This window comes from Ovis canadensis, chromosome 5 (assembly GCF_042477335.2).
Source record: "Ovis canadensis isolate MfBH-ARS-UI-01 breed Bighorn chromosome 5, ARS-UI_OviCan_v2, whole genome shotgun sequence".
Classification (NCBI taxonomy): domain Eukaryota; kingdom Metazoa; phylum Chordata; class Mammalia; order Artiodactyla; family Bovidae; genus Ovis; species Ovis canadensis.
The window spans coordinates 30,055,745-30,083,322 of NC_091249.1; the positions used below are offsets into that span (position 1 = coordinate 30,055,745).

The 27,578-nt window shown below is 40.5% G+C and overlaps 1 protein-coding gene across 6 annotated transcripts in view; it reads right to left on the minus strand.

Annotated features, from left to right (window-relative positions):
• Positions 1 to 27,296, minus strand: part of LOC138440987 (adhesion G protein-coupled receptor E3-like) — a 59,313-nt gene extending 32,017 nt beyond the window's left edge. For 4 of the 6 annotated variants that reach the window (XR_011257189.1, XM_069591293.1, XM_069591295.1 and 1 more), the window contains exons 1-5: positions 27,219 to 27,296; positions 13,504 to 13,554; positions 9,776 to 9,922; positions 7,142 to 7,288; positions 4,915 to 4,976 (exon numbers count right to left, since the gene is read on the minus strand). Coding sequence is in view for 4 of the 6 variants with exons in the window: in XM_069591293.1 (XP_069447394.1) it covers positions 4,915 to 4,976; positions 7,142 to 7,288; positions 9,776 to 9,922; positions 13,504 to 13,554; positions 27,219 to 27,249 (438 nt within the window). In the remaining 2 variants the exon portion in view is untranslated. Of the gene's footprint in view, positions 1 to 4,914; positions 4,977 to 7,141; positions 7,289 to 9,775; positions 9,923 to 10,054; positions 10,103 to 13,503; positions 13,555 to 27,218 lie in introns of all 6 variants that reach the window. The other 2 variants (XM_069591294.1, XM_069591296.1) reach the window with 2 other exon arrangements.
• Positions 27,297 to 27,578: the final 282 nt, after the last annotated feature.

A 27,578-nucleotide genomic window follows, 5' to 3' on the forward strand; every position in this document is an offset into this window, starting at 1 on the left:
CCCGAAGAGACTTCAGTAAATAATAACCTCCTGAACTGACTGCAATAATAACCTCCTGAATCTCCTGAAGAGACTGCAATCAGGGTTTCTAGAATATCCTGACGATTTCCATCTGCCAGGCTGTGGTGAGCTCAAGCCATACATACTCCAGAGGACAGAAGACAGACGTGTTGGGAAGTGGGAATGATTTCTACTGCACCTCGGGAGAAAGGGCATGTTGCTACTCAGCCTAGCGCAAGTAGAAGCAACACCTCCGTGATTCAACCTTTAAAGACTCTATACAAATGACAACGACTGGTAGGAATAAACCTTCAGAAGTGCCTTCTCAGACCTCCCGTCATAAGCACAAGCATAATAAAAACACTGAGTTTTCACGGTCTCACACAAAATCAGACTCACTTGTGACAATGGCTGGAGAGGCTCCTATAAGACATTGGGGCTGGGATTTATTGTAGGATGCACATTGGTTTAGTGCATTGCTATGTGTTATGGAAATATGTGTCGTTGATACTCTTGAATAACACAGCAAATAGCACTACAAATTCAGGGAACATGGCTACAATGACAAGAGCTAACTTCATGAGGGCTCCTACTTGGTAGAGCTAGGATTGCCTCTCCCATGAAGTACTTCAACGGCCAGCTGTGATATTAGCCATTAGTTTCTCACTGTAATTCTCACTTAGAAACTGAATCTAATACTTTCTATGTTTACTAGCACAAGAACAGTGAAAGATCCTTGTAGAAGAAAGTCAGACAGGCATGCTTCTGTTTTATCACAGAAGCTGCTTAGGACCGGTCCTGCTCACAGACAGATTGCTGATTCCAAGTTTATAAACACTTATTCAGAGATTCTTTACCAACTGAGCCACCAGGGAAGCCCTGAGAGCTCAGTTGGTAAAGAATCCGCCTGCAATGCAGGAGACCCCGGTTTGATTCCTGGGTCGGGAAGATCCCCTGGAGAAGGGATAGGCTGCCCGCTCCAGTACTGTGGCCCAGAGAATGCCATGGACTGTATAGTCCATGGGGTCACAAAGAGTCAGGCATGACTGAGCCACTTTCACTTTCACGTGCGGATATTTAAAAAAAAATGTAACATATCTAGTACCTTTGTCAGGCTAACGAATGAGTAATGTAAATATGAATAATCAACTTCGTCCTTCACAGTTATTACTGTCCGGTATTTGCTTTGAGAGGAGTTGAACTACTCATTGTTAAAGAGAAATGATTCTTTCCTCTCTCAAACACTTGTGAACCATTCAGTTGGGTGTGGTGAATAAAATACTTAAGGATCTAATACTTAAAAATGCAATAGGCAAAGCACATAGATTTTTTTTGTCCCCTTTCTCAAAGGATGGAATATTTTGTATTTGCCCTGATTTTATGTCTTGACTTCATGTACAATTGTATATTGATATTTTTAGTTGCAATACAGTAGGACTAAAAATATTTATATAATACTAATAAATCGTCGGTATGTGTGGTTGTCACATAGGATTCATAGGAGATTTAAATTCACAGTTGTCAGTGTAAAGGATTAATGCTATTTAGCGTCTTCATGAATCTATACCATGAATGAAGAGCTTTTCTCAACATATTTCACTGAGGGAATGACAAGGATGATAGGCATAATACTTTGCTTCAACTCATGGATTTCTAGGCATTGCTCACAATACAGATCTGATTGTCAACATTAGGGTTCTTTCAGTGTCCTTGAACAGCATTTGTTTTTCTCTTCAGTTCAGTTCAGTTCAGTCGCTCCGTCCGTATGTCCGACTCTTTGTGACCCCATTGAACTGCAGCAGGCCAGGCCTCCCTGTCCATCACCAACTCCCAGAATTTATCCATACTCGTGTCCATTGAGTCAGTGATGCCATCTAACCATCTTATCCTCTGTTGTCTCCTCCTCCTCCAGCCTTCAATCTTTCCCAACATAGGGTCTTTTCAAACGAGTCAGCTCTTCACATCAGGTGGCCAAAATATTGGAGTTTCAGCTTCAACATCAGTCCTTCTGTGAACATCCACCCAGAACTGATTTCCTTTAGGATGGACTGGTTGGATTTCCTTGCAGTTCAATGGACTCTCAAGAGTCTTCTCCAACACCACAGTTCAAAAGCATCCATTCTTCTCTGCTCAGCTTTCTTTATAGTCCACCTATATATTCCAGACGAAGTTCAAGGGAAGCTGTGATGCCCACTGCCCTTGAAGGAGTCCTCATGGAATGAAGAAGTACTGTGGGAAGTCTATTAGTAACCACCATGCCTTGGGTCCCCTGGATGACCAACTTCCCAGGTTCCTCCTCGCTGGAATCCATCTTGGCTGAGTGATGCGTATGCCCCCAGGAAGGATCCCAATTCAGAATGACAGGCTCCTCAGTTCATTGAATTCTTCAGGCAAGAATATTGGAGTGGGCTGTCATTTCCTTCTCCAGGAGATCTTCTCTACCCAGGGATTCAACCCGGGTCTCCCGCACTGCAGGCAGACTCTGTGGTCCGCACCCCTCCGCTCTGCTCCCCTCTGCTCCGCTCACTCTGCTTTTCTTCTTGACTGTGATTAGAGACAGTCTATTTTCCAAAAGTGAACTTTGACCTAAATGATCTAGAAGTCAGGATTTTTAATTCCTATAAGGTCTATATGACATTGGACAACTTAGACCAAACTACAAATAACTTTTAAAGTTATGGATTTTGAAAGTTCATCTTATGGGTGTACATACTGGTTTCCTTATTGTCTTAATGTAACATATATTTGTTTTGTAGGTCATCTTTAAAAGATTTATTTACAATAACACACAGTACTTACAGCAATGAAATTATATCAATCGTAATAATGATTAAATAGAGGGGGTAGGGGTGCTTCTTTTTTAAAAAATAATTTGATCATGCCATTTGGCCAGGGATCTTAATTCCCTGACCAGCGATGGACCCCATGTCTCCTACATTGGAAGCATGAAGTCTTAACCACTGGACCACCAGGGAAGTCCCAGGGCGCTTCTTTTTTTTTTTTAAATTTTTTTTTAAAATTTATAATTTTTATTTTTACTTCATTTTACTTTACATCACTCTATTGGTTTTGGCATACATTGACATGAATCCGCCATGGGTGTACATGAGCTCCTAAAAATGAACCCCCCTCCCACCTCCCACCCCACATCATCCTTCCGGATCATCCCCGTGCACCTGCCCCAAGCATCCTGCATCCTGCATCGAACAAAGACTGGGGATTCGTTTCTTACATGATAGTATACATGTTTCAATGCCATTCTCCCAAATCATCCCACCCCCTCCCTCTCCCTCAGAGTCCAAAAGTCCAGTCTACACATCTGTGTCTTTTGCTGTCTTGCATACAGGGTCATCATTACCATCTTCCTAAATTCCATATATATGTGTTAGTATACTGTATTGGTGTTTTCTTTCTGGCTTACTTCACTGTGTATAATCGGCTCTAGTTTCATCCATCTCATTAGAACTGATTCAAATGTATTCTTTTTAATAGCTGAGTAATACTCCATTGTGTATATGTACCACAGCTTTCTTATCCATTCATCTGCTGATGGACATCTAGGTTGTTTCCATGTCCTGGCTATTATATACACTGCTGCAATGAACATTGGGGTACATATGTCTCTTTCTATTCTGGTTTCCTTGGTGTATATGCCCAGAAGTGGGATTGCTGGGTCATAAGGTAGTTCTATTTGCAATTTTTTAAGGAATCTCCACACTGTTCTCCATAGTGGCTGTACTAGTTTGTATTCGCACCAACAGTGTAAGAGGGTTCCCTTTTCTCCACACCCTCTCCAGCATTTATTGCTTGCAGACTTTTGGATCGCAGCCATTCTGACTGGTGTGAAGTGGTACCTCATTGCGGTCTTGATTTGCATTTCTCTGTTAATGAGTGACGTTGAGCATCTTTTCATGTGTTTGTTAGCCATCCGCATGTCTTCTTTGGAGAAATGTCTGTTTAGTTCTTTGGCCCATTTTTTGATTGGGTCGTTTATTTTTCTGGAATTGAGCTGCATAAGTTGCTTGTATATTTTTGAGATTAGTTGTTTGTCAGTTGCTTCATTTGCTATTATTTTCTCCCATTCAGAAGGCTGTCTTTTCACTTTGCTTATATTTTCCTTTGTTGTGCAGATACGAAGGAGAAATCAAAAGCTTTACAGACAAGCAAAAGCTGAGAGAATTCAGCACCACCAAACCAGCTCTCCAACAAATGCTAAAGGATCTTCTCTAGACAGGAAACACAAAAAGGGTGTATAAACCCGAACCCAAAACAATAAAGTAAATGGCAACGGGATCATACTTATCAATAATTACTTTAAACTTAAATGGGTTGAATGCCCCAACCAAAAGGCAAAGACTGGCTGAATGGATATAAAAACAAGACCCCTATATATGCTGCCTACAAGAAACCCACCTCAAAACAAGGGACACATACAGACTGAAAGTGAAGGGCTGGAAAAAGATATATCACGCAAATAGAGACCAAAAGAAAGCAGGAGTGGCAATACTCATATCCGATAAAATAGACTTTAAAACAAAAGCGGTGAAAAGAGACAAAGAAGGCCACTTTTTTTTTTTATAATTAATTCTGTACAAAGTTAGTGTTGACTGAGAACACTTCATGGCTGCCATATTTTCCCCAAACAATACTTTGTTGCTCAAAATGAAAGCAATAGATAAAGCATAAAATATGGAAGAAATAGGAGAGGATCTAAAAATATTAATATCAAGAAACACCTTTTTATCCCCAGAGACCATTATGTGTATATGCGCTGGTGGGGTTGGGGGGGGTTGATTTGAACCCTTGTTTCATATTTTAGCATATTCCCCCTAGAGAGTATTTTGTTTGTAATTATTGTTTATTTCCACATACTGGTGGTGGGCACGAAACAGATTTACAAAGATGGGAACATACCTGTTGTTTATGGTCTTCTGAAAATGTAACTTGTGTTGGGGTAGGGGAACTAGGGTTGATTCCTAGAAATAGAATGAGAGTTCAAAAATAAAAAAGAAATGAAGTGTTTGTTCACAGTCTGAATTTGGAGAAATTTCCCTCCCAACTTTTCTTGCAGCTTTCTTTTCAAATGGATTTCTGCTTCTCAGTCATGCCTGCTGGTTGTCATGCCTGCTGGCCGATTGAAGTATGTGAGTGTGTGTGTTAGTTGCTCATTAGTGTCCAAGTCTTTGTGACCCCATGGATTGTAGCCCACCAGGCTCCTCTGTCCATAGAATCCTCCAGGCAAGAATAGTGGTGTGGGTTGCCATTCCCTTCTCCAGGGCATCTTCCCAACCCAGGGTTTGAACCTGGGTCTCTGGCACTGCAGACAGATTCTTTACCATCTGAGTCGCCAGGGAAGCCCAAAATTGAATAATAGGTTTTTTTTTTTTAACGTAATATTGTGTTAATTTCATGTATATAATATAGTGAGTCTATATTTTTATAGATTATACCTAATTTAAACTTATCACAAAGTAATGGGTATATTTCCCTGTGCTGGGCAATGTATCCTTGTTGCTTATTTATTTTATACATACCTGTTTATGCCTCTTAATTCTATACCCCTGTCTTTCCCCTCCCCCTTCTTCTCCCCACTGGTAGCCACTAGCTTGTTCTCTATATCTGTGAATCTGTTTCTGTTTTGTTATATACACCTGTTTGTTTTATTTCTTAGGGTCCACATGTAAGTAATACCATACAGCATTTGTCTGTATTTATTTCACTAAGTATAATACTCCCTAGTCCGTATTGTTGCAAATGTCAGAATTTTATTCTTTTTGTTGCTGAGTAGTATTTCATCGCATGTATATATCTATATCTATCTGTCTGTCTTTTTATATATCTCACATCTTCTTTATCCATTCACCTGTCAATGGACACTTAGGTTGCTTCTGTATCTTGGCTATTGTAAACACTATCGCTATGAACATTTGGGTGAATGTATATTTTCAAATTAATGTCTTTGCTTTCTTCAGATATGTATCCAGGAATGGAATTGCTGGATCATATGGTAGCTCTAGTTTTAGTTTTTTGAGGAACCTCCATACTGTTTTCCATCGCGGCTGCACCAATTTACATTCCCACATTCTCTCCAACATTTGTTGTTTGCAGACTTTTCCATGATAGCCATTCTGATATGTGTGAGGTGATATTTCACTGTGCTTCTGATTTGCACTTCTCTGATGATCAGCAGTGTTGAGTATCTTTTCATGTGCCTGTTGGCCAGCTGTATGTCTTTGAAAACATGTCTATACAGATCTTCTGTCCATTTTTAATCAATTAAAAAATTTTTTGATGTTGTATGTGCTGTTAGTATATTTTGGAAATTAACCCCTTATCCATCATATAATTTGTAAATATTTTCTCCAATTCAGCAGGTTGTCCTTTTTTTTAAAAAAATTAATTTTGTATTGGAGCATAGTTGATTTACAATATTGTGTTAGTTTCAGGCATACAGCAAATTGGTTCAGTGCATGTGTGCTCAATCTTGTCCGACTCTTTTACAACTCCATGGACTGTAGCCTCCCAGGCTCCTCTGTCCGTAGAGTTTTCCAGGCAAAAATACTGGAGTGGGTTGCCATTTCCTTCTCCAAGTTATACATGTATATGCACCTATTCTTTTGAAAAAGAATTTGTCTTTCTGTTTTTCAATTGAATTGCATTATCTTTGGATTTTTTTCAATAGATGTAAGGATGAGAACCTTTGTGGTTACTTTAACAGACGCTGTGCATTTGGAAGGCATCTCTGCTCAGTGGTAAAGAACCCGTCTGCCAATTCAGGAGATACAGGAGACACAGGTTCTATCCCTGGGTCTGGAAGATCTCCTGGAGGAAGCAGCCATGACAACTGCCTCCAGTATTCTTGCCTGCAGAAGCCCATGGAGCCTGGCGGGCTACAGTCCATGGGGTCACAAAGAGTCTAACATGACTGAGTGATTGGGCACACACACAGACATGTTAAGCCCACATAAACACACATAAACAGCTATATCAAATGACAGTGTTTAGATACTGAGGAATTTAAAGGTTATTAACATATTGAAGTCAGATCCATACTGATTATTCGTTTGTTTTTCTTCACTTGTTTTGGTCAAATCTTTCTTTTAGAAAGTTTTCACCTGAAGGTGTCAGAGAATCTGCTTACCTACACAAGTTCCTCTGGAGCCAGTAAATTGAGTTCTCTCCTCAGGCGTCTCAAACCCAGGGTTGCAGACACAAAAGTAGCTTCCCCAAGTGTTCTTACACGTGGCTGTCAGTGGGCACAGTGTGGTGTTCAGGCATTCATTCTTATCTGTGGCAGAAAAGGAAAGGGATGAAAAATGAATGATTCAGTGACACAGCTCCATGGGGTCACTCAGGGTTCCATGAGTTCACTTCTTCATCCTATGCTTGTGCATGTCCACCACACACAAGTCGCAGTATCAGCCAGCATCAGAGCAGTGAACAGTCTGTGTATTTCAGGGCACTCACCTTGAGTGAACTGAACAACAGCAATACACACTTCAATAAAACACTTTTAAACCAAAAAATTAAAAAAGGGACTTAATACATACTTGGGCTTCCCTAGTGGCTCAGATGTAGGAGACCTCGGTTTAAAGATCAGGAAGATCCCTGGGAGAAGGAAATTACAGTATTTTTGGGAAACCCCATGGTCAGAGGAGACTGGTGGGCTACAACCTCCTACAGTCCATGGGGGTGCAGAGTCAGACATGAATGAGCGACTAACATTAACTAACATATATGTGTGTGTATATATATATATATATATATATATATATATATATATATATATATATATATTTTAAAGTCCTGCCAATGCAGAAGACACAAGAGATGTGGGTTCAATCCCTGGGTCAGGAAGATCCCCTGGAGGAGGAAAATGGCAACCCACTACAATATTCTTGCCTGGAAAGTTTCATGGACAAGAGGAGCCTGCTGGGCTATAGTCCAAGGGGTCAGGGTATGATTGAGTGACTGAGCACACTAGAACTCATCTGTGTAGAAAACAATGGAAGGACAAAGACGACTTTATGATGAGTCCACATTTTCTGTGTCTTGATCACAGGTGGGATTCTTATATTCAGAGTCTACAAATAATATATGCTGGACAGGGTGTGGAGAGAAGGGAACCCTCCTACAGTGTTGGTGGGAATATAAATTCATATAGCCATTATGGAGAATAGTATGGAAATTCCTCAAAAAATTAACAATAGAATTGCCATATGATCCAGCAGTCCCATTCCTGAGAAAATTTCTACCTAAAAAATAGATACATCAATAATTCTTTTTATATGAGTTGATTTCTCCAAGTGAAAAACTCTGAAGCAACATCTGGAAACTCACTAGTGTGTTTCAGGAGTTGAGTTCTTTTTAAAACACTTTCTAACAACTACATTGTAAACCTCTGAAATAACATGTTAGAATATACAATGAAAACAAATTCCCATGCACAAATCTTAAAGTTTTTTTTTTAATAAACGTGAGTGATAAAAGAGTTTTTTGAAATCCCCAAATGCAAAATGGTAGGAATAGAATTTTATATGAACTATATATTTTTAATGTACTAGGAAACAGTCTCCTTAGAAGGAAGTCTATGACAAACCTAGACAGTGTATTAAAAAACAGAAACACCACTTTGCTGAGAAAGGTAAAATCTATGGTTTTTCCAGTAGTCAAGTACAGATGTAGAGTTGGACCACAAAAAGGCTGAGTGCTGAAGAATTGATGCCTTCATATTGTGGTGTTGGTGAAGACTCTTGAGAGTCCCATGGACAAGGAGATCAAACCAGTCAATCCTAAAGGAAATCAACCCTGACTATTCATTGAAAGGACTGATGCTGAAGCTGAAACTCCAATCCTTTGGGCAGGGCTGACTCACTGGAAAAGACCCTGATGCTGGGAAAGATTGAAGGCAAAAGGAGAAGAGGGGAGCAGAGGATGAGATGGTTAGATAGCACCACCAACTCAATGGACATGAGTTTTCACAAACTCTAGGAGATAGTGATGGACAGTGGAGCCTGGTGTGTTTCAGTCCATGGGGTCACAAAGGGTCAGACACCACTTAGTGACTGAAAAACAACATTTCCAAATGAGAAATTAGTATGCTATACTTGCCTGCCAACCCTTTATTAATATGGACTTGAAAATAGGTTGAGGACAAACCCCTTTTATACATCCCTGGCTAACATTCCTTCTTACTTAGTGCTGTGCTGTGCTTAGTTGCTCAGTCATGTCTGACTCTTTTTGACCTCATGGACTGTAGCCCGCCAGGCTCCTCCATCCATGGGGATTCTCTAGACAAGAATACTGGAGTGAGTTGTCATGCCCCCCTCCAGGGGATCTTCCCTACCCAAGGATCGAACCCAGGTCTCCTTCACTGCAGGCAGATTCTTTACTGTCTGTGCCACCAGGGAAGCCCCAAAATACTGGAGTGGGTAGCCTATCCCTTCTCCAAAGGAACTTCCTGACCCAGGAATCAAACCGGGGTCTCCTGCATTGCAGGCAGATTCTTTACCTACTGAGCTACCAGGAAAGCCCCTTTTATTTAGTATTTAGATCCAAAAACTATGCAATCTAAACAAAAAGACCCTTGAGCTAAAGAATTTAATGGCTGTTTATGATATTCAACAAAAAATGCTTTCCATGCCTAACACGTAGGTCTCTACTATCAAAGCCATTGACTTGATCAGTTATTCTCCAGATTTAGGTCCAATATATCAGTATGAGGGATAAGCAGACCTACTTTTTTCTAGAATGTTCTTACCTAAATAACACTCACCTACGCACTTTACTCCGGGACCATTAAAATATGTCTTCCCATTGCTTGATTCAAATCCGGATTTACAGGTGCAGAAGTAGCTTCCCACAGTATCAGTGCAGGTGGCTTTCGAAGCGCAGGCCTGGGTATCCAGGCATTCATTCACACCTGTGATTAAGGATCCATCAAAGGCCAAATGAGTGAGTTCAATCCATGTTGCCATCCTGTCGGGCAGACATTTGGTCTGCCATGGAGTACTTCCTAGGTTCCTGGCACTTGGTTTATCATTCTCTTACCCACCAGTTAATGAGAGCACTCCAGATCCTGGTTCCACAGAATTATATTTTTCTGGGGAGACAAGGGAACAAATTATCCCATATGGAAAGGATTGAAAATAGATGTAATATAAGAAGCCAGATTGAGGGCAAGAGGAGAAGGAGGTGACAGAGAAGGGGGTGACAGGATGAAATGGTTGGATGGCATCACCAACTCAAAGGGCATGAGTTTAAGCAAACTCAGGGAGTTAGTGAAGGACAGGGAAGGGAAGCCTAGCGTGCTGCAGTCCATGGGGTCTCAAAGAGTTGGACACGACTGAGCGACTGAACAACCACGACAAGAAGCCAGAGGCGGGATGAACTGAGAAAGTAGCACTGAAACATATACGTTACCATATGTAAAATTAGAATGCCAGTGAAAATGTTACTGTATGATGCAGGGAGCTCAAATCTGGTGCTCTGTGACAACCTAGAGGGGTGGGATGGGATGGGAGGTGGGAGGGAGGTTCAAGAAGGAGGGCACGTATGTATACCCATGAGTGTGAGCAAGCTCTGGGAGTTGGTGATGGACAGGGAAACCTGGTGTGTTACAGTCCATGGGGCAGCAAACACTTGGACACTGAGCGACTGAACTGAACTGATAGCTGATTCATATTGATGTACGGCAGAAAGAAACACCATACCATAAAGCAAATATCCTTCAATTAAAAATATATAAATAAAAAAAGAAGCCAGAGGCTAAGAGGCAGTCAGGAAGAGAAATTCTGTTGGATGACCAGGGCAAGTGTGGCTGAGATGACTTAGTGCAGAGTGTGGGGGCAAGTATGAGAAAATCTAGCAGAAGGTGGGCTTTTTTTTCTTTTCTGGCCCTGCTACATGGCATGTGGGATCTTAGTTCCCCAACCAGAGAATGAATCTGGGTCCTTTGGGTTGGAGACATGGAGTCTAAACCACTGGACAGCCAGGGAAGTCTCTAGCAGAAGATTTTCTTGAGCAGTGGGACAAGTCATGAGATGGAGACCATCTTGGTGTGGAAGGCTAGACAGGAGTGAACAGGGAGATAGAATGATCATCCCTGAGTTCAAAATGTAATTTCAAGGGCTCTCCTGTTGACTCAGTGGTAAAGAATCCACCACCTGCCTGTGCAGGAGATGTAGGTTTGATCCCTGGTCCAGGAAGATTGCACATGCCTCGGAGCAACTGAGCCCGTTTGCCACATGTGCTGCAACTACTAAAGCCTGAGTGCCCTAGAAGCCTGCACTCCACAACAAGAGAAGGCACAGCAGTGAGAAGCCCGAACACTGCAGCTAGAGGGTAGCCCCCACTCGCCACAACTAGAGAAAAGCCTGCACAGCAAAGAAGACCCAGGACATCCAAAAATAACATAAATAAATAATAAAAAATGTAATCTTAAGTGGTTAACATCTCAGGGCAATCTCCTACTAAATATGAATATAAATAAATAGGAATGTCTCAGGACAATCTCCTACTAAATAAGAACTCCTTACTACTCTTTATAATGGCCACAAGGCACAGTGTATGGGATCTTAGTTCCAAGAACAGGGATTGAACCTGTGCTCCGTGTGGAGGAAGCGGGGAATCTTAACCACTTTATCCATAGAGGTGTTGTACTATTTTATCCTCCAGTAACAATCTATGTGCTGGAGAAGACCTCTGAGGGTCCCTTGGACAGCAAGGAGATCAAACCAGTTAATCTTAAAGAAAGAATATTCATTGGAAGGACTGATGCTGAAGCTGAAGCTCCAGTCCTTTGGCCACCTGATGCCAAGAGCTGATTCACTGGAAAGACCCTGATGTTAGGAAAGATTGAAGGCAGGAGGAGAAGGGGGGCAACAGATGATGAGATGGTTGGATGGCACCACTGACTCAGTGGACATGAGTTTGAGCAAACTCTGGGAGACAGTGAAGGACAGGAAGCCTGATGTGTTGCAGTCTGTGGGGTCACAAAGAGTCAGACATGACTCAGCAACTAAATACCAACAACAATCTATGAGAATTCTGGTTGCTACACATCCCTGCAAACATTTGGTACTGTCTGCTTCTTAATTTTAGCCATCCTGGCAGGCTAATAACAATGATCTCATTGTGATTTATTACATTTATTTTTTTTGCCACACCTTGAGGTATATGGGATCTTAGTTTCCCAACCAGGGATCAAATCTGTAACCCCTTCAGTGGAAGCATAGAGTTTTAACCATTGGACCAAGAGGCAAATCTCATTGTGATTTTTAACTTGCAGTTCCCCAGGCTGGATTGCTTTTTTTGCTTTCATTTTTATCATTTGCAAGATGAAGAAAATAATTCTACATATTTGGTCATCCTATGACCCAGTGATTACTCTTAGAGAAATTTCCCCAAGAAAATCCCCTCCCAGATGAAAACATACATCCACAGAAAGACTTGTACAAGAATGTTCACAGCAGCCCTATTCATCGTTGTCAACCATCGAAGAGTCAGGTGTCCACCAACAGGATAATGGACCAATAAACTGTGGTATATTAACAAAACAAAATGCTACGTCTGATTGACAAGAAGAGACATTCAGGATATACTAGGGGAAATAAATGCATGTTGTAAAACACTATAAACTGTGAGCATATTTGGTAAAATAATACATACAAAGTCACATCTGTATTTATCAAATCTGTCTATATCTGTATCTCTTTATGTGTGTAAATACATATTAATATTTATGTACATACTATTTAACATACACAGGCTATCCACACAAAGAACCCACACAAGTTATATGGAAATAATAAAAGATGATGACTCTTTTTACTGTGGCTCTTACGTCTTGTGAGTTTCCATGGTGGCTCAGTGATAAAGAATCTGCCGGCCATGTAGGAGACCTAGGTATGTGAATATATATATACGTACATATGTAGGTAAAAGAGTATATATACAAGTACCATAGTAAAAAGAATGGTTTTCTCTTTATTGTTTCTATATAATTGTTCTCCTGATTTTTGTGGATTCTTTGTGTAAACAGCCTCAGTTACACAGTAAGAATAAGACAATAAAACGATTTCTTTTTACCATCTGAGCCACCATGGAAGCCCCAAGCTATTTCTTTTTAAGTGTCATAACTTTAGTGTGGTGGGAAAAACTGTGAGGGCTAGAATTACTTGGAGAGTTACATGAATTTGAGGAAATGCTTACCATTTCCATATTTCTCTTTTTAAGTCTGAATTTGGGGAGAGCAAAACTTGTTCTGCTTATCCCCAAACTGCTCTGTAAAGAAACATCTATAGGGACTTTCCTGGTGGTCCAGTGGTTAAGATTCCGCCTTCCAGTGCAGGGGCTGTGGGTTTGATCCCTGGTCAGGGAACTAGGGTCCCACATGCCTTGGGGTGCAGTAAAATAAAAAAAAAATCCAACAAACTGGAAGCATCTACCGAAACACAAACTACACAGACTATTCCAGATTCATTCTGCCCATCACCCACATACCTTGGAATGATGAGTTAGGAATATTCAGGAAGAAAATCAAGCAGGAAAGTCCTGGGAGAGAAAACAGAAGGGGAGTTTAATTTTTTAAATACTCCAGTGACCTGAATCTATTGAGGCTGACTTTGCTTTTTTTTCCCCAAATAGTTCTTGTTTCCCCAAACACATTGGACACACCCAACGTAATTTTGGCTCACTAGTGATCACTGAGAGTTAAAAGTATGCTGATCAGGGTAAACAAATGTTCATAGATCCATGAAAATATTTTTGAGACTTCAAGGAAAAAATGGAGGTTTTATCCCCTGTTTTAGGGGAAAGCTTAGAAAGATGAATAAATGTTCACTTTAATGCCTTTTGCAGGTATATAGGCAGAATTATACAACTTCATCACTTCTTGAATTTGACATTCATTAGCGGTCTAGTCTATTTGAAAATAATATGTAAGTTAGGTTTTCTCGCTCGACAAGTGTTTCATAAAAGTCATAGGAGTTGGGGAATTCTCTGGCAGTACAGTGGTTAAGAATAGCAAGGAGAGATACGAAAGACTTCCTCAGTGATCAATGCAAAGAAATAGAGGAAAACAACAGAATGGGAAAAGACTAGAGATCTCTTCACAGAACATTAGAGATACCAAGGGAACATTTCATGCAAAGATGGGCTCAATAAAGGACAGAAATGGTAGGGACCTAACAGAAGTAGAAGATATTAAGAAGAGGTGGAAAGAATATGCAGAAGAACTGTACAAAAAAGATCTTTACAACCCAGAAAATTATGATGATGTGATCACTCACCTAGAGCCAGACATCCTGGAATGTGAAGTCAAGTGGGGCTTAGGAAGCATCATTATGAACAAAGCTAGTGGAGGTGATGGAATTCTAGTTGAGCGATTTCAAATCCTGAAAGATGATGCTGTGAAAGTGCTGCACTCAATATGCCAGCAAGTTTGGAAAATTTGGAAAATTCAGCCTTGGGCACAGGACTGGAAAAAGTCAGTTTTCATTCCAATCCCAAAGAAAGGTAATGCCAAAGAATGCTCAAACTACTGCATAATTGCACTCATCTCATATGCTAGTAAAGTGATGCTTAAAATTCTCCAAGCCAGGCTTCAGCAATACGTGAACCATGAAATTCCAGATGTTCAAGCTGGTTTTAGAAAGGGCAGAGGAACCAGAGATCAAATTGCCAACATCTGCTGGATCATTGAAAAAGTAAGAGAGTTCCAGAAAAACATCTACTTCTGCTTTATTGACTGTGCCAAAGGCTTTGACTGTGTGGATCACAACAAACTGTGGAAAATTCTTCAAGAGATGGGAATACCAGACCACCTAACCTCCCTTTTGAGAAACCTTTATGCAGGTCAGGAACCAACAGTTAGAACTGGGCGTGGAACAACAGGCTGGTTCCAAATAGGAAAAGGAGTATGTCAAGGCTGTATACTGTCATCCTGTTTATTTAACTTATATGTAGAGTACATCATGAGAAACGTTGGGCTGGATGAAGCACAAAATGGAATCAAGATTGCTGGGAGAAATATCAATAAACTCAGATATGCAGATGACACTACCCTTATGGCAGAAAGTGAAGAAGAACTAAAGAGCCTCTTGATGAAAGTGAAAGAAGAGAGTGAAAAAGTTGTCTTAAAGCTCAACATTGAGAAAACTATCATGGCATCTGGTCCCATCATTTCATGGCAAATAGATGGGGAAACAGTGGAAACAGTGGCTGACTTTATTTTTCTGGGCTACAAAATCACTGCAGATGGTGATTGCAGCCAAGAAATTAAAAGATGCTTACCCCTTGGAAGGAAAGTTATGACCAACCTAGATAGCATATTCAAAAGCATAGACATTACTTTGTCAACAAAGGTCCATCTAGTCAAGGCTATGGTTTTTCCAGTGGTCATGTATGGATGTTAGAGTTGGATTGTGAAGAAAGCTGAGCACTGAAGAATTGATGCTTTTAAACTGGGGTGTTGGAGAAGACTCTTGAGAGTCCCTTGGATTGCAAGGAGATCCAACCAGTCCATCCTAAAGGAGATCAGTCCTGGGTGTTCATTGGAAGGAGTGATGTTGAAGCTGAAACTCCGATATTTTGGCCACCTGATGTGGAGAACTGACTCATTTGAAAAGACCCTGATGCTGGGAAAGATTGAGGGCAGGAGAAGGGGACGACAGAGGATGAGATGGCTGGATGGCATCACCGACTCAATGGACATGGGTTTGGGTGGACTCCGGGAGCTGGTGATGGACAGGGAAGCCTAGTGTGCTGCTGTTCATGGGGTTGCAAAGAGTAGGACACTACTGAGCGACTGAACTGAACAGTGGTTAGGAGTCCACGCTTTCACTGCTGAGGGGCTCAGTTTGAACCCTAACCCAGAAACTAAGATCCTGCAAGCTTCCCAGTGCTCCAAAAAAACAAAAAAATCATAAGGCTTGGATAATTAAATGAGTTTATTCTGGGCAATAATTCTAAAAATCCTCTTGGTAATTTTAGCAAAAAAACCCCCCATAAAACAAAACAAAACCCACATAGCATGGAATGAGGAACAATTTTAATGTTTTATATAATACAGGTTGGGGCTTCCAAAATTAGGAGTAGGAAGCAAATATGATCTTTCTGGAACAGACTAAGAGTCCTTATCAGTTTTCAGTTCCTGTCATGGGACATTCAGATTGAAAGAGAAACGTTTCAGTGTTATGAGGCCTTTGCATGCTTTGCCCCATCCATATGTGAGCACCAGGGGGCGCCGTCCACACGCAGCTCAGCTGTCTGATATGAGCCAAGAAACACCAATAAGGTGAGACCCAGGCGGAATTTTGACTCGCTAAGCAAATGGATCCGGAAGAATTCATCTCAGTTTCAGGAAGAAAAATGAGCAAGGGACAGCTTTCCATGTCAAAAGTCTGGCCCTGACACGAAAAAATCCATTCTTACAAGAGATTCGTGTTTTGCAAGGGTTTCCCAGTTGGCTCAGTGGTAAAGAATCCGCCTGCTAATGCAGGAGCTGCAGGAGACGAGGTGGCAAAGATCTCCTAGAGAAGGAAACGGCAACCTGCTCCAGTATTCGTGACTGAAAAATCCGGTGGACTGTAGCTCGTCAGGTTCTCATCTCCATGGAGTCGCAAAGAGTAGGACATGACAGTACAGTGCAAAAACCACCCCAGAAGTTCACTTTGATCCTATCCTTGTATGACGGAATATAAGAGATTGCAAGGTTTGAAGAGACCCATTGCCTGATGAAATCATGTTGAAATTGCCCCCATCTTAATTCCTCCAGGTATTTCCATAGGAGACATACCTCAGCCATGGTTTAAAAGAGCAAACCACTAAGATGGTGGAGGAATAGGATGGGGAGACCACTTTCTCCCCCACAAATACATCGAAAGAACATTTGAGAGCCGAGCAAATTCCTCAGAACAACTTCTGGATGCTGGCAGAGGACATCAGGCACCCAGAAAAGCAGCCCCTTGTCTTCTAAAGGAGGTAGGACAAAATATAAAAGATAAAAAGAGAGACAAAAGAGGTAGGGATGGACATCCATTCCTGGAAGGGAGTCTTAAAAAGGAGAGAAGTTTCCAAATACCAGAAGTTTCCAAAACACTCTCTGCGGTGGGTCTGTGGTGAGCCTTGGAATCTCAGAGGGCAAACTAACTGTGAGGGAAAATAAATAATTAAACCCCACAGATGACGCGTCTAACAGCAACTCCCTGTGGTGCAACAGCCCAGATGCTGGCATCCCCCACTAGCAAGCAGGGGAGGGACACGGACGAGTGGGCGGCATTGTTTAGGATATGGACCGGGCCTGACTGCCCTGAGGGCAATCTGAGGGAACTAGCTTGAGATAGCAACCCAGACTGTGGGATAGCTATCCTGCAATCCTGGATCCCAGCAAAAAGCCCTAACCACCGCCAGGCACTCTCAAAGAACAAAGGATTGAGCAGAGCTAGCTGGCTGCGGACCGGCCCATCCCCCACCGGAGACAGGCAGGCGAGGGCAGCCAGGGCCGGAAGGGGGCAATCGCGGCCCCAGAGAGGCATCCTATACCAACCTGCAAGCAAGACTTCTTGGGATTCTGGACGGTCGACATCAGCCAGGAGGGTCGCAGCCAGAGATCAGCTTCCCAGAAGAGACACAAGGCGCGCCCATTGTACACCCAGAAAACCTAGCGGCTGGGACGGGGGAGGGGATAAGTCTCAGCCTTCAACTGGGGGTGACTGCGCACACCAAGGAGCTGGTCACGGGGATGGGCTGCTCGGACCTGGGACGGGAGCAAAACGCAGGCCCAATCAAGTCTGTGCCTTTGTGGGGTACCCGAGAACCTGAACCGGAGTGTCTTAGACCTGGGAAGTGCATGCAAACCAGGTCCCATAGCAGACAGTTCCCGGCAGAGCAACGTAGAGTCTGAGCAGTGTAGACTGGGAAAGCACACACGCCATGAGCAGGGGCAAACCCAGTGTGGCTGAATCACTGTGAACACATGCCAGTGATATTTGTTTGCAGTGTTCCTCCCTCCCCAAAGCACGACTGAACAAGCGAGTCTAAAAAAAAAAAAGTGACCACCACTGTGCCCCTTGTGTCAGGGCGAAAATTAGACACTGAAGAGACCAGCAAACAGAAGAAGCTAAAATAAGCAGAGGGAACCGCTTGGGAAGTGACAGGTGCAATAGATTAAAACCCTGTAGTTAGCACCAACTACATAGGAAGGGGCCTATAGACCGTGAGAAGTACAGGCCGGACCAAGAAACTATCTGAAAATGAACTGACCTCACACTGTCCACAACAGCTCCAGAGAAAGTCTTAGATATATTTTTACTATTATAATTTTTAAATGATACGTGGTACATATACACAATGGAGTATTACTCAGCCATTAAAAAGAATACGTTTGATTCAGTTCTAATGAGGTGGATGAAACTGGAGCCGATTATACAGAGTGAAGTAAGCCTGAAAGAAAAACACCAGTACAGCATACTAACACATATATATGGAATTTAGAAAGATGGTAATGATAACCCTGTATGTGAGACAGCAAAAGAGACATAGATGTATAGAAAAGACTTTTAGACTCTGTGGGAGAGAGAGAGGGTGGGATGATTTGGGAAAATGGCATTGAAACATGTATAATATCATGTAAGAAACGAATCGCCAGTCTAGGTTTGATGCAGGATACAGGATGCTTGGGGCTGGTGCACTGGGATGACCCAGAGAGATGGTATGGGGAGGGAGGTAGGAGGGGGAAACTCATGTACACCCGTGGTGGATTCATGTTGATGTATGGCAAAACCAATACAGTATTGTAAAGTAAAATAAAGTAAAAAAAAAAACAACACAACAACAAAACAAACAACAAAACCCCACAAAATGTTAGACATAAAATTACCACATTTCATCAATTCCACCCTTAGGAATATATTCAATGAAAATGAAAACATGTCCTTGAAGAAACATCATTCGTAAGACCCAAAGGTAAACAACACAGATGTCTAACAATACATGAATGAATAAAAAATTATCATATGTACATAAAATAAAAAATTATGCAGCCATAAAAGAGAAAAACAAAGTACTGATACATACTATAACTTAGATAAACCTCCAAAACATACTAGGTGAAAGAAGTTAGAAACAAACGTGGCAATACTATGAGTTCTGTTATACACTATATCCATAACAAGAAAATTCATAGGCTCAAAACATAGACTACTGGTTGAAACATGATGGGGTGGAGGAAATGGACAGTGATGATATAATGAATATGGTATATTTCTGCAAAGTGATGAAAAAATATTTTAACGAATGAGCTAATGTAACACAAAAATTGTAGCACTAAGTATCAATAAAGTGTATACTTTAAAATGGAAAAAAAATTTTATTTTTTGTTATTTTTAAGTCCCCATTACTCCTTTAATTTTCATCTTTATCACCTATAATTACCTTGCAAAAAAAGGAAAGAAACTCCCTATTTTAAAGCAAACTTCACATATATATATATATTTTATAATTTCTGTGACTTTTTGTTGTTGTTGTTTGTTTGTTTTAATATTGTATTTTTGAGATGCTGCGATTCATGGGGTCGCAAAGAGTTGGACACGACTGAGCGACTGAACTGAACTGAACTGAACTGAACCTCTACTCAAGATTTTTAATCTTTGCTTTTTGGTATTTGTTATCAGCTTTGTACCTTTAAGAACCCAATCTTCAGTACCCATTTTTACTTGGGAGTGAGATCACTGGCCTGATTGCTCTTTTCTGCTTTTGACTCTCCTTTTTCTCCACCAGGTCGCCTCTATCTCCCCCCTCCCCCTTTTCTTCTCTACCCAACTCGATGAACCTCTTTGTGTGTTCTGGGCTGTGGAGAACACTTAGGGAACTGATTACTGGCTGGATCTGTCTCTCTCCTTTTGATTCCCCCTTTTATCCTCCTGGCCACCTCTGTCTCCTTCCTCCTTCTTCTCTTTTCTGTGTAACTCCTTGAACATCTCTAAGGGATCCAGACTGTGGAGAGCACATAGGGAAGTGATTACTGGCTAGCTTGCTCTCTCCCCTTTTGATTCCCCCTCTTCTCCTGGTCACCTCTATCTCCCTCCTCCCTCTTCTCTTCTCCATGTATCTCTGTGTACCCCTCCGGGTGTCCCTCACTGTGGAGAAACTTTTCATCATTAATCTAGATGTTTTATCATTGGTGCTGTATAGATGGAGAAGTCTTGAGGCTACTGTAAGAATAAGACTGAAAACCAGAGGCAGGAGGCTTAAGTCCAAATCCTGAGAACACCAGAGAACTCCTGACTCCAGGGAACATTAATCGATAGGAGCTCATCAAACACCTCCATACCTACACTGAAACCAAGCACCACCCAAGGGCCAACAAGTTCCAGAGCAAGACATACCATGCAAATTCTCCAGCAACACAGGAATATAACCCTGAGCCTCAATACACAGGCTGACCAAAGTCACACCAAACCCACTGATACCTCAAATCTTCTTACTGGACAATTCATTGCACTCCAGAAAGAAGAAATCCATCTCCACCCACCAGAACACCGACGCAAGCTTCCCTAACCAGAAAACCTTGACAAGCCACCCATCCAACCCCACACATTGCAAGAAACCTCCACAATAAAGAGGAACCACCAACTGCCAGAATACGGAAAGGCCACCCCAAACACAGCAATATAAACAAGATGAAAAGGCAGAGAAATACCCAGCAGGTAAAGGAACAGGATAAATGCCCATCAAACCAAACAAAAAAGGAAAAGATAGGGAATCTACCTGATACAGAATTCCGAGTAATGATAGTGAAAATGATCCAAAATCTTGAAAACAAATTGGAGTTACAGATAAATAGCCTGGAGATAAGAATTGAGAAGATGCAAGAAAGGTTTAACAAGGACCTAGAAAAAATAAAAAAGAGTCAATATATAATGAATAATTCAATAAATAAGATAAAAACACTCTGGAGGGAACCAAGAGTAGAATAAGGGAGGCAGAAGATAGGATAGGTGAGGTAGAAGATAGAATGGTAGAAATAAAGGAAACAGAGAGGAAAAAAGAAAAACAAATTAAAAGAAATGAGGACAACCTCAGAGACCTCTGGGACAATGTTAAATGCCCCAATATTCGAATCATAGGAGTCCCAGAAGAAGACATAAAGAAAGACCATGAGAAAATACTTGAGGAGATAATAGTTGAAAACTTCCCTAAAATGGGGAAGGAAATAATCACCCAAGTCCAAGAACCCAGAGAGTCCCAAACAGGGTAAACCCAAGATGAAACACCCCAAGACACATATTAATCAAATTAACAAAGGTCAAACACAAAGAACAAATATTAAAAGCAGCAAGGGGAAAACAACAAATAACACACAAGGGGATTCCCATAAGGATAACAGCTGATCTTTCAACAGAAATTCTTCAGGTCAGAAGGGAATGGCAGGACATACTTAAAGTGATGAAAGAAAATAACCTACAGCCCAGATTACTGTACCCAGCAAGGATCTCATTCAAATATGAAGGAGAAGTCAAAAGCTTTACAGACAAGCAAAAGCTGAGAGAACTCAGCACCACCAAATGAGCTCTCCAACAAATGCTAAAGGATCTTCTCTAGACAGGATACACAGAAAGGGTGTATAAACTGGAACCCAAAACAATAAAGTAAGTGGCAACAGGATCATACTTATCAATAATTACCTTAAATGTAAATGGGTTACCAAAAGACAAAGACTGGCTGAATGGATAAAAAAACAAAACCCCTATACATGTTGTCTACAAGAGATCCACCTTGAAACAAAGGACACATACAGACTGAAAGTGAAGGGCTGGAAAAAGATATTCCATGCAAATAGAGACCAAAAGAAAGCAGGAGTAGCAATACTCATATCAGAAAAAATAGACTTTAAAACAAAGGCTGTGAAAAGAGACAAAGATGTACACTACATAATGATCAAAGGATCAATCCAAGAAGATATAACAATCATAAATATATATGCACCCAATATAGGAGCACCACAATATGTAAGACAAATGCTAACAAGTATGAAAGGGGAAATTAACAATAACACAATAATAGTGAGAGACTTTAATACCCCACTCACACCTATGGATAAATCAACTAAACAGAAAATTAACAAGGAAACACAAACTTTAAATGCTACAATAGACCAGTTAGACCTAATTGATATCTATAGGACGTTTCGCCCCAAAACAATGAATTTCACCTTTTTCTCAAGTGCACACGGAACCTTCTCCAGGATATATCACATCCTGGGCCATAAATCTAGCCTTGGTAAATTCAAAAAAATTGAAATCATTCCAAGCATCTTTTCTGACCACAATGCTGTAAGATTAGATGTCAATTACAGGAGAAAAACTACTGAAAATCCCAACATATAGAGGCTGAACAACACTCTGCTGAAAAACCAACAAATCACAGAAGAAATAAAAAAAGAAATAAAAATATGCATAGAAACGAATGAAAATGAAAACACAACAACCCAAAACCTGTGGGACACTGTAAAAGCAGTACTAAGGGGAAGGTTCATAGCAATACAGGCTTACCTCAAGAAACAAGAAAAAAATAAAATAACCTAACTCTAGCAGAAACATTACTTTGCTGACTAAGGTCAGTCTAGTCAAGGCTATGGTTTTTCCAGTGGTCATGTATGGATGTGAGAGTTGGACTGTGAAGAAGGCTGAGCACTGAAGAATTGATGCATTTGAACTGTGGTGTTGGAGAAGACTCTTGCGAGTCCCTTGGACTGCAAGGAGATCCAACTAGTCCATTCTGAAGGAGATCAACCCTGGGATTTCTTTGGAAGGAATGATGCTAAAGCTGAAGCTCCAGTACTTTGGACACCTCATGCGAAGAGTTGACTCATTGGGACTCTGATGCTGGGAGATATTGGGGGCAGGAGGAGAAGGGAACGACCCAGGATGAGATGGCTGGATGGCATCATGGACTCAATGGATGTGAGTCTGAGTGAAATCCTGGAGATGGTGATGGACAGGGAGGCCTGGCGCGCTGTGATTCATGGGGTTGCAAAGAGTCGGACACGACTGAGCGGCTGAACTGAACTGAACCGAACACCTAAAGCAACTTGAGAAGGAAGACATGAAGAACCCCAGGGTTAGCAGAAGGAAATAAATCTTAAAAATTAGGGCAGAAAAAAAAAAAAGAGACCATAGCAAAAAATCAACAAATCCAAAAGCTGGTTCTTTGAGAAGATAAATAAAATTGACAAACTATTAGCCAGACTCAAAAGAAACAAAGGGAGAAAAATCAAATCAACAAAATCAGAAATGAAAATGGAGAGATCACAACAGACAACACAGAAATACAAAGGATCATAAGAGACTATTATTAGCAACTCTATGAAAATAAAATGAAGAACTTGGAAGAAATGGACAATTCATAGAAAAGTACAACTTTCCAAAACTGAACCAGGAAGAAATAGAAAATCTTAACAGACCCATCACAAGCACAGAAATTGAAACTGTAATCAGAAATCTTCCAACAAACAAAAGCCCAGGTCCACACGGCTTCACAGTTGAATTCTACCAAAACTTTCGAGAAGAGCTAACACCTATCCTATTCAAACTCTTCCAGAAAATTGCAGAGGAAGGTAAACTTCCAAACTCATTCTATGAGGCCACCATCACCCTAATACCAAAACCTGACAAAGATGCCACAAAAAAGAAAACTACAGGCCAATATCACCGATGAACATAGATGCAAAAATCCTTAACAAAATTCTTCAATATCCGCAAATCAATCAATATAATACACCACATTAACAAATTGAAAAATAAAAGCCATATCATTATCTCAATAGATGCAGAGAAAGTCTTTGACAAAATTCAACATCCATTTATGATAAAAACTCTCCAGAAAGCAGGAATAAAAGGATCACACCTCAACATAATAAAAGCTATATATGACAAACCCACAGCAAACATTATCCTCAATGGTGAAAAATTGAAAGCATTTCCCCTAAAGTCAGGAACAAGACAAGGGCGCCCACTCTCACCACTACTATTCAACATAGTTTTGGAAGTTTTGGCCACAGCAATCAGAGCAGAAAAAGAAATAAAAGGAATCCAGATTGGAAAAGAAGAAATAAAACTCTCACTGTTTGCAGATGACATGAGCCTCTACATAGAAAACCCTAAAGACTCCACCAGAAAATTACTAGAGCTAATCAATGAATATAGTAAATTTGCAGGATATAAAATCAACACACAGAAATCCCTTGCATTCCTATTCACTAACAATGAGAAAACAGAAAGAGAAATTGAGGAAACAATTCCATTCACCATTGCAACGAAAAGAATAAAATACTTAGCAATATATCTGCCAAAAGAAACAAAAAACCTATATATAGAAAACTATAAAACACTGATGAAAGAAATCAAAGAGGACACAAATAGATGGAGAAATATACCGTGTTTATGGATCGGAAGAATCAATATAGTGAAAATGAGTATACTACCCAAAGCAATCTATAGATTCAATGCAATCCCTATAAAGCTACCAACGATAGTTTTCAGAGAACTAGAACAAATAATTTCACAATTTGTATGGAAATACAAAACACCTCGAATAGCCAAAGCAATCTTGAGAAAGAAGAATGGAACTGGAGGAATCAACCTGCCTGACTTCAGGCTCTACTACAAACCCACAGTCATCAAGACAGTATGGTACTGGCACAAAGACAGAAATATAGATCAATGGAACAAAATAGAAAGCCCAGAGATAAATCCACGCACCTATGGACAGCTTATCTTTGACAAAGGAGGCAAAAATATACAATGGGGAAAAGACAATCTCTTTAACAAGTGATGCTGGGAAAACTGGCCAACCACTTGTAAAAGAATGAAACTAGAACGTTTTCTAACATCATACACAAAAATAAACTCAAAATGGATTAAAGGTCTAAATGTAAGACCAGAAACTATGAAACTCCTAGAGGAGAACATAGGCAAAACACTCTCAGACATAAATCACAGCAGGATCCTCTATGATCCACCTCCCAGAATATTGGAAATAAAAGCAAAAATAACAAATGGGATCTAATTAAAATTAAAAGCTTCTGCACAACAAAGGAAAATATAAGCAAGGTGAAAAGACAGCCTTCAGAATGGGAGAAAATAATAGCAAATGAAGCAACTGACAAACAGCTAATCTCAAAAATATACAAGCAACTCCTGCAGCTCAATTCCAGAAAAATAAACGACCCAATCAAAAAATGGGCCAAAGAACTAAATAGACATTTCTCCAAAGAAGACATACAGATGGCTAACATACACATGAAAAGATGCTCAACATCACTCATTAACAGAGGAATGCAAATCAAAACCACAATGAGGTACCATTTCACACCAATCAGAATGGCTGCTATCCAAAAGTCTACAAGCAATAAATGCTGGAGAGGCTGTGGAGAAAAGGGAACCCTCTTACACTGTTGGTGGGAATGCAAACTAGTACAGCCACTATGGAGAACAGGGTGAAGATTCCTTTAAAAACTGGAAATAGAACTGCCTTATGACCCAGCAATCCCACTGCTGGGCATACACACTGAGGAAACCAGAATCAAAAGAGACACGTGTACCTCAACGTTCACTGCAGCACTGTTTATAATAGCCAGGACATGGAAGCAACCTAGATGTCCATCAGCAGATGAGTGGATAAGAAAGCTGTGGTACATATACACAATGGAGTATTACTCAGCCATTAAAAAGAATACATTTGAATCAGTGCTAATGAGGTGGATGAAACTGGAGCCAATTATACAGAGTGAAGTAAGCCAGAAAGAAAAACACCAATAGAGTATACTAATGCATATGTATGGAATTTAGAAAGAAGGTAACGATAACCCTGTATGCGAGACAGCAAAAGAGACACAGATGTATTGAACAGTCTTTTGGACTCTGTGGGAGAGGGCGAGGGCGGGATGATATGGGAGAACGGCATTGAAACATGTAAAATATCATGTGAAACGAATCGCCAGTCCAGGTTCGATGCATGATACAGGGTGCTCGGGGCTGATGCACTGGGATGACCCAGAGGGATGGAATGGGGAGGGAGGTGGGAGGCCAGTTCAGGATGGGGAACACTCATGGCAGATTCAAGTCAACGTATGGCAAAACCAATGCAATATTGTAAAGTAAAATAAATAAATTAATTAAAATTTTAAAAAGATTTTGTATCTCTTAAGGGATATATGTTTCAATGTGAATTCTACAGCAAAGTTCTGAATTTGAACCAATAAAAGTAATTCATAAAAAATGGAAAAAAAACCAAAACCAAAACAAACCATCAGACAAAAAATTAATAAAAGAGCAAACCATGTGGATGCCCCCTGCCCAAGCCACAAGTTTGAAAACAAGATAGAGTATGAGAGTTGAAGTGTCCTTGGTATTTCTACTTAAAGATAATAATATTAAACATTTTTTATTATTTATTTTAAAATTTATTTTTAACTTGAGGATAATTGCTTTTTAAAAATAAAATACATTTTTTTTATTTGAAGGATAATTGCTTTACAGAATTTTGTTGTTTTCTGTCAAACCTCAACATGAATCAATAGGTGTACATATATCCCCTCCCTTCTGAAACTCCCTGCCAATCCTACCTCTCTAGGTTGATACAGAGCCCCTGTTCAAGTTTCCTGAGCCATACAGCAAATTCCTGTTGGCTACCTATTTTACATATGGTAATGTAAGTTTCCATGTTTCTCTTTCCATACATCTCACCCTCTCCTCCCCTCTTCCCATGTCTGTACGTCTATTCTCTATGTCTGTTTAAGATAATTGCTTTATGATGTTGGGTTGGTTTCGGCCATACCACAAGGTGAGTCAGCCATAAGTATACATATGTCACCTGTCTCTTGAACCTCACCCCCACTACCCCCCACCCCAGTCTACCCCTCAAAGTTGTCACAGAGCACTGAGTTGCACTCTCTGTGTTATATAACAAGTCCACACTAGCTATCTATTTTACACATGATAATGTATGTTTCAATGCTACTCTCTCAATTCATCACACCTTCTTCTTGCCCCCACCTCCCTGTGCTGCATCCACAAGTGCATTATCTACGTCTGTGTCTCTATTCCTGCCCTGCAAACAGGTTCATCAGTACCTCTTTTTTTCTAGATTCCATATATACGTGTTAATACACAATATTTGCTTTTCTTAAAAGAGAATAAAATATTTTAAAGACTTACCACTCCAAGGCAAAAAGAGACTTTGAGCCATCACGACAAAATGAAAGCAAAAATAGGAACTTACATCGTCTTTTATCTTTCTCTGGTGTTTCTTGGGGAGAATTGGGGGTTTTGTAACAGCTACTGTGGGACGATCTTCTAGTACTGTAACGTGCAAATGAAGGGAATAGCAATTTTTTTCTTTTTTCTTTTTAAATACAGAAAACAGAGACAGTTTACTGAAGGCTTCAACTTACTCTGAGATGCATTTAAAAAAATAAGATGAACTAATGAATGTGAATGTGAATGCATTAGTGGTTCAGTTCAGTTCAGTCGCTCAGTCGTGTCTGACTCTTTGCGACCCCATGAATTGCAGCATGC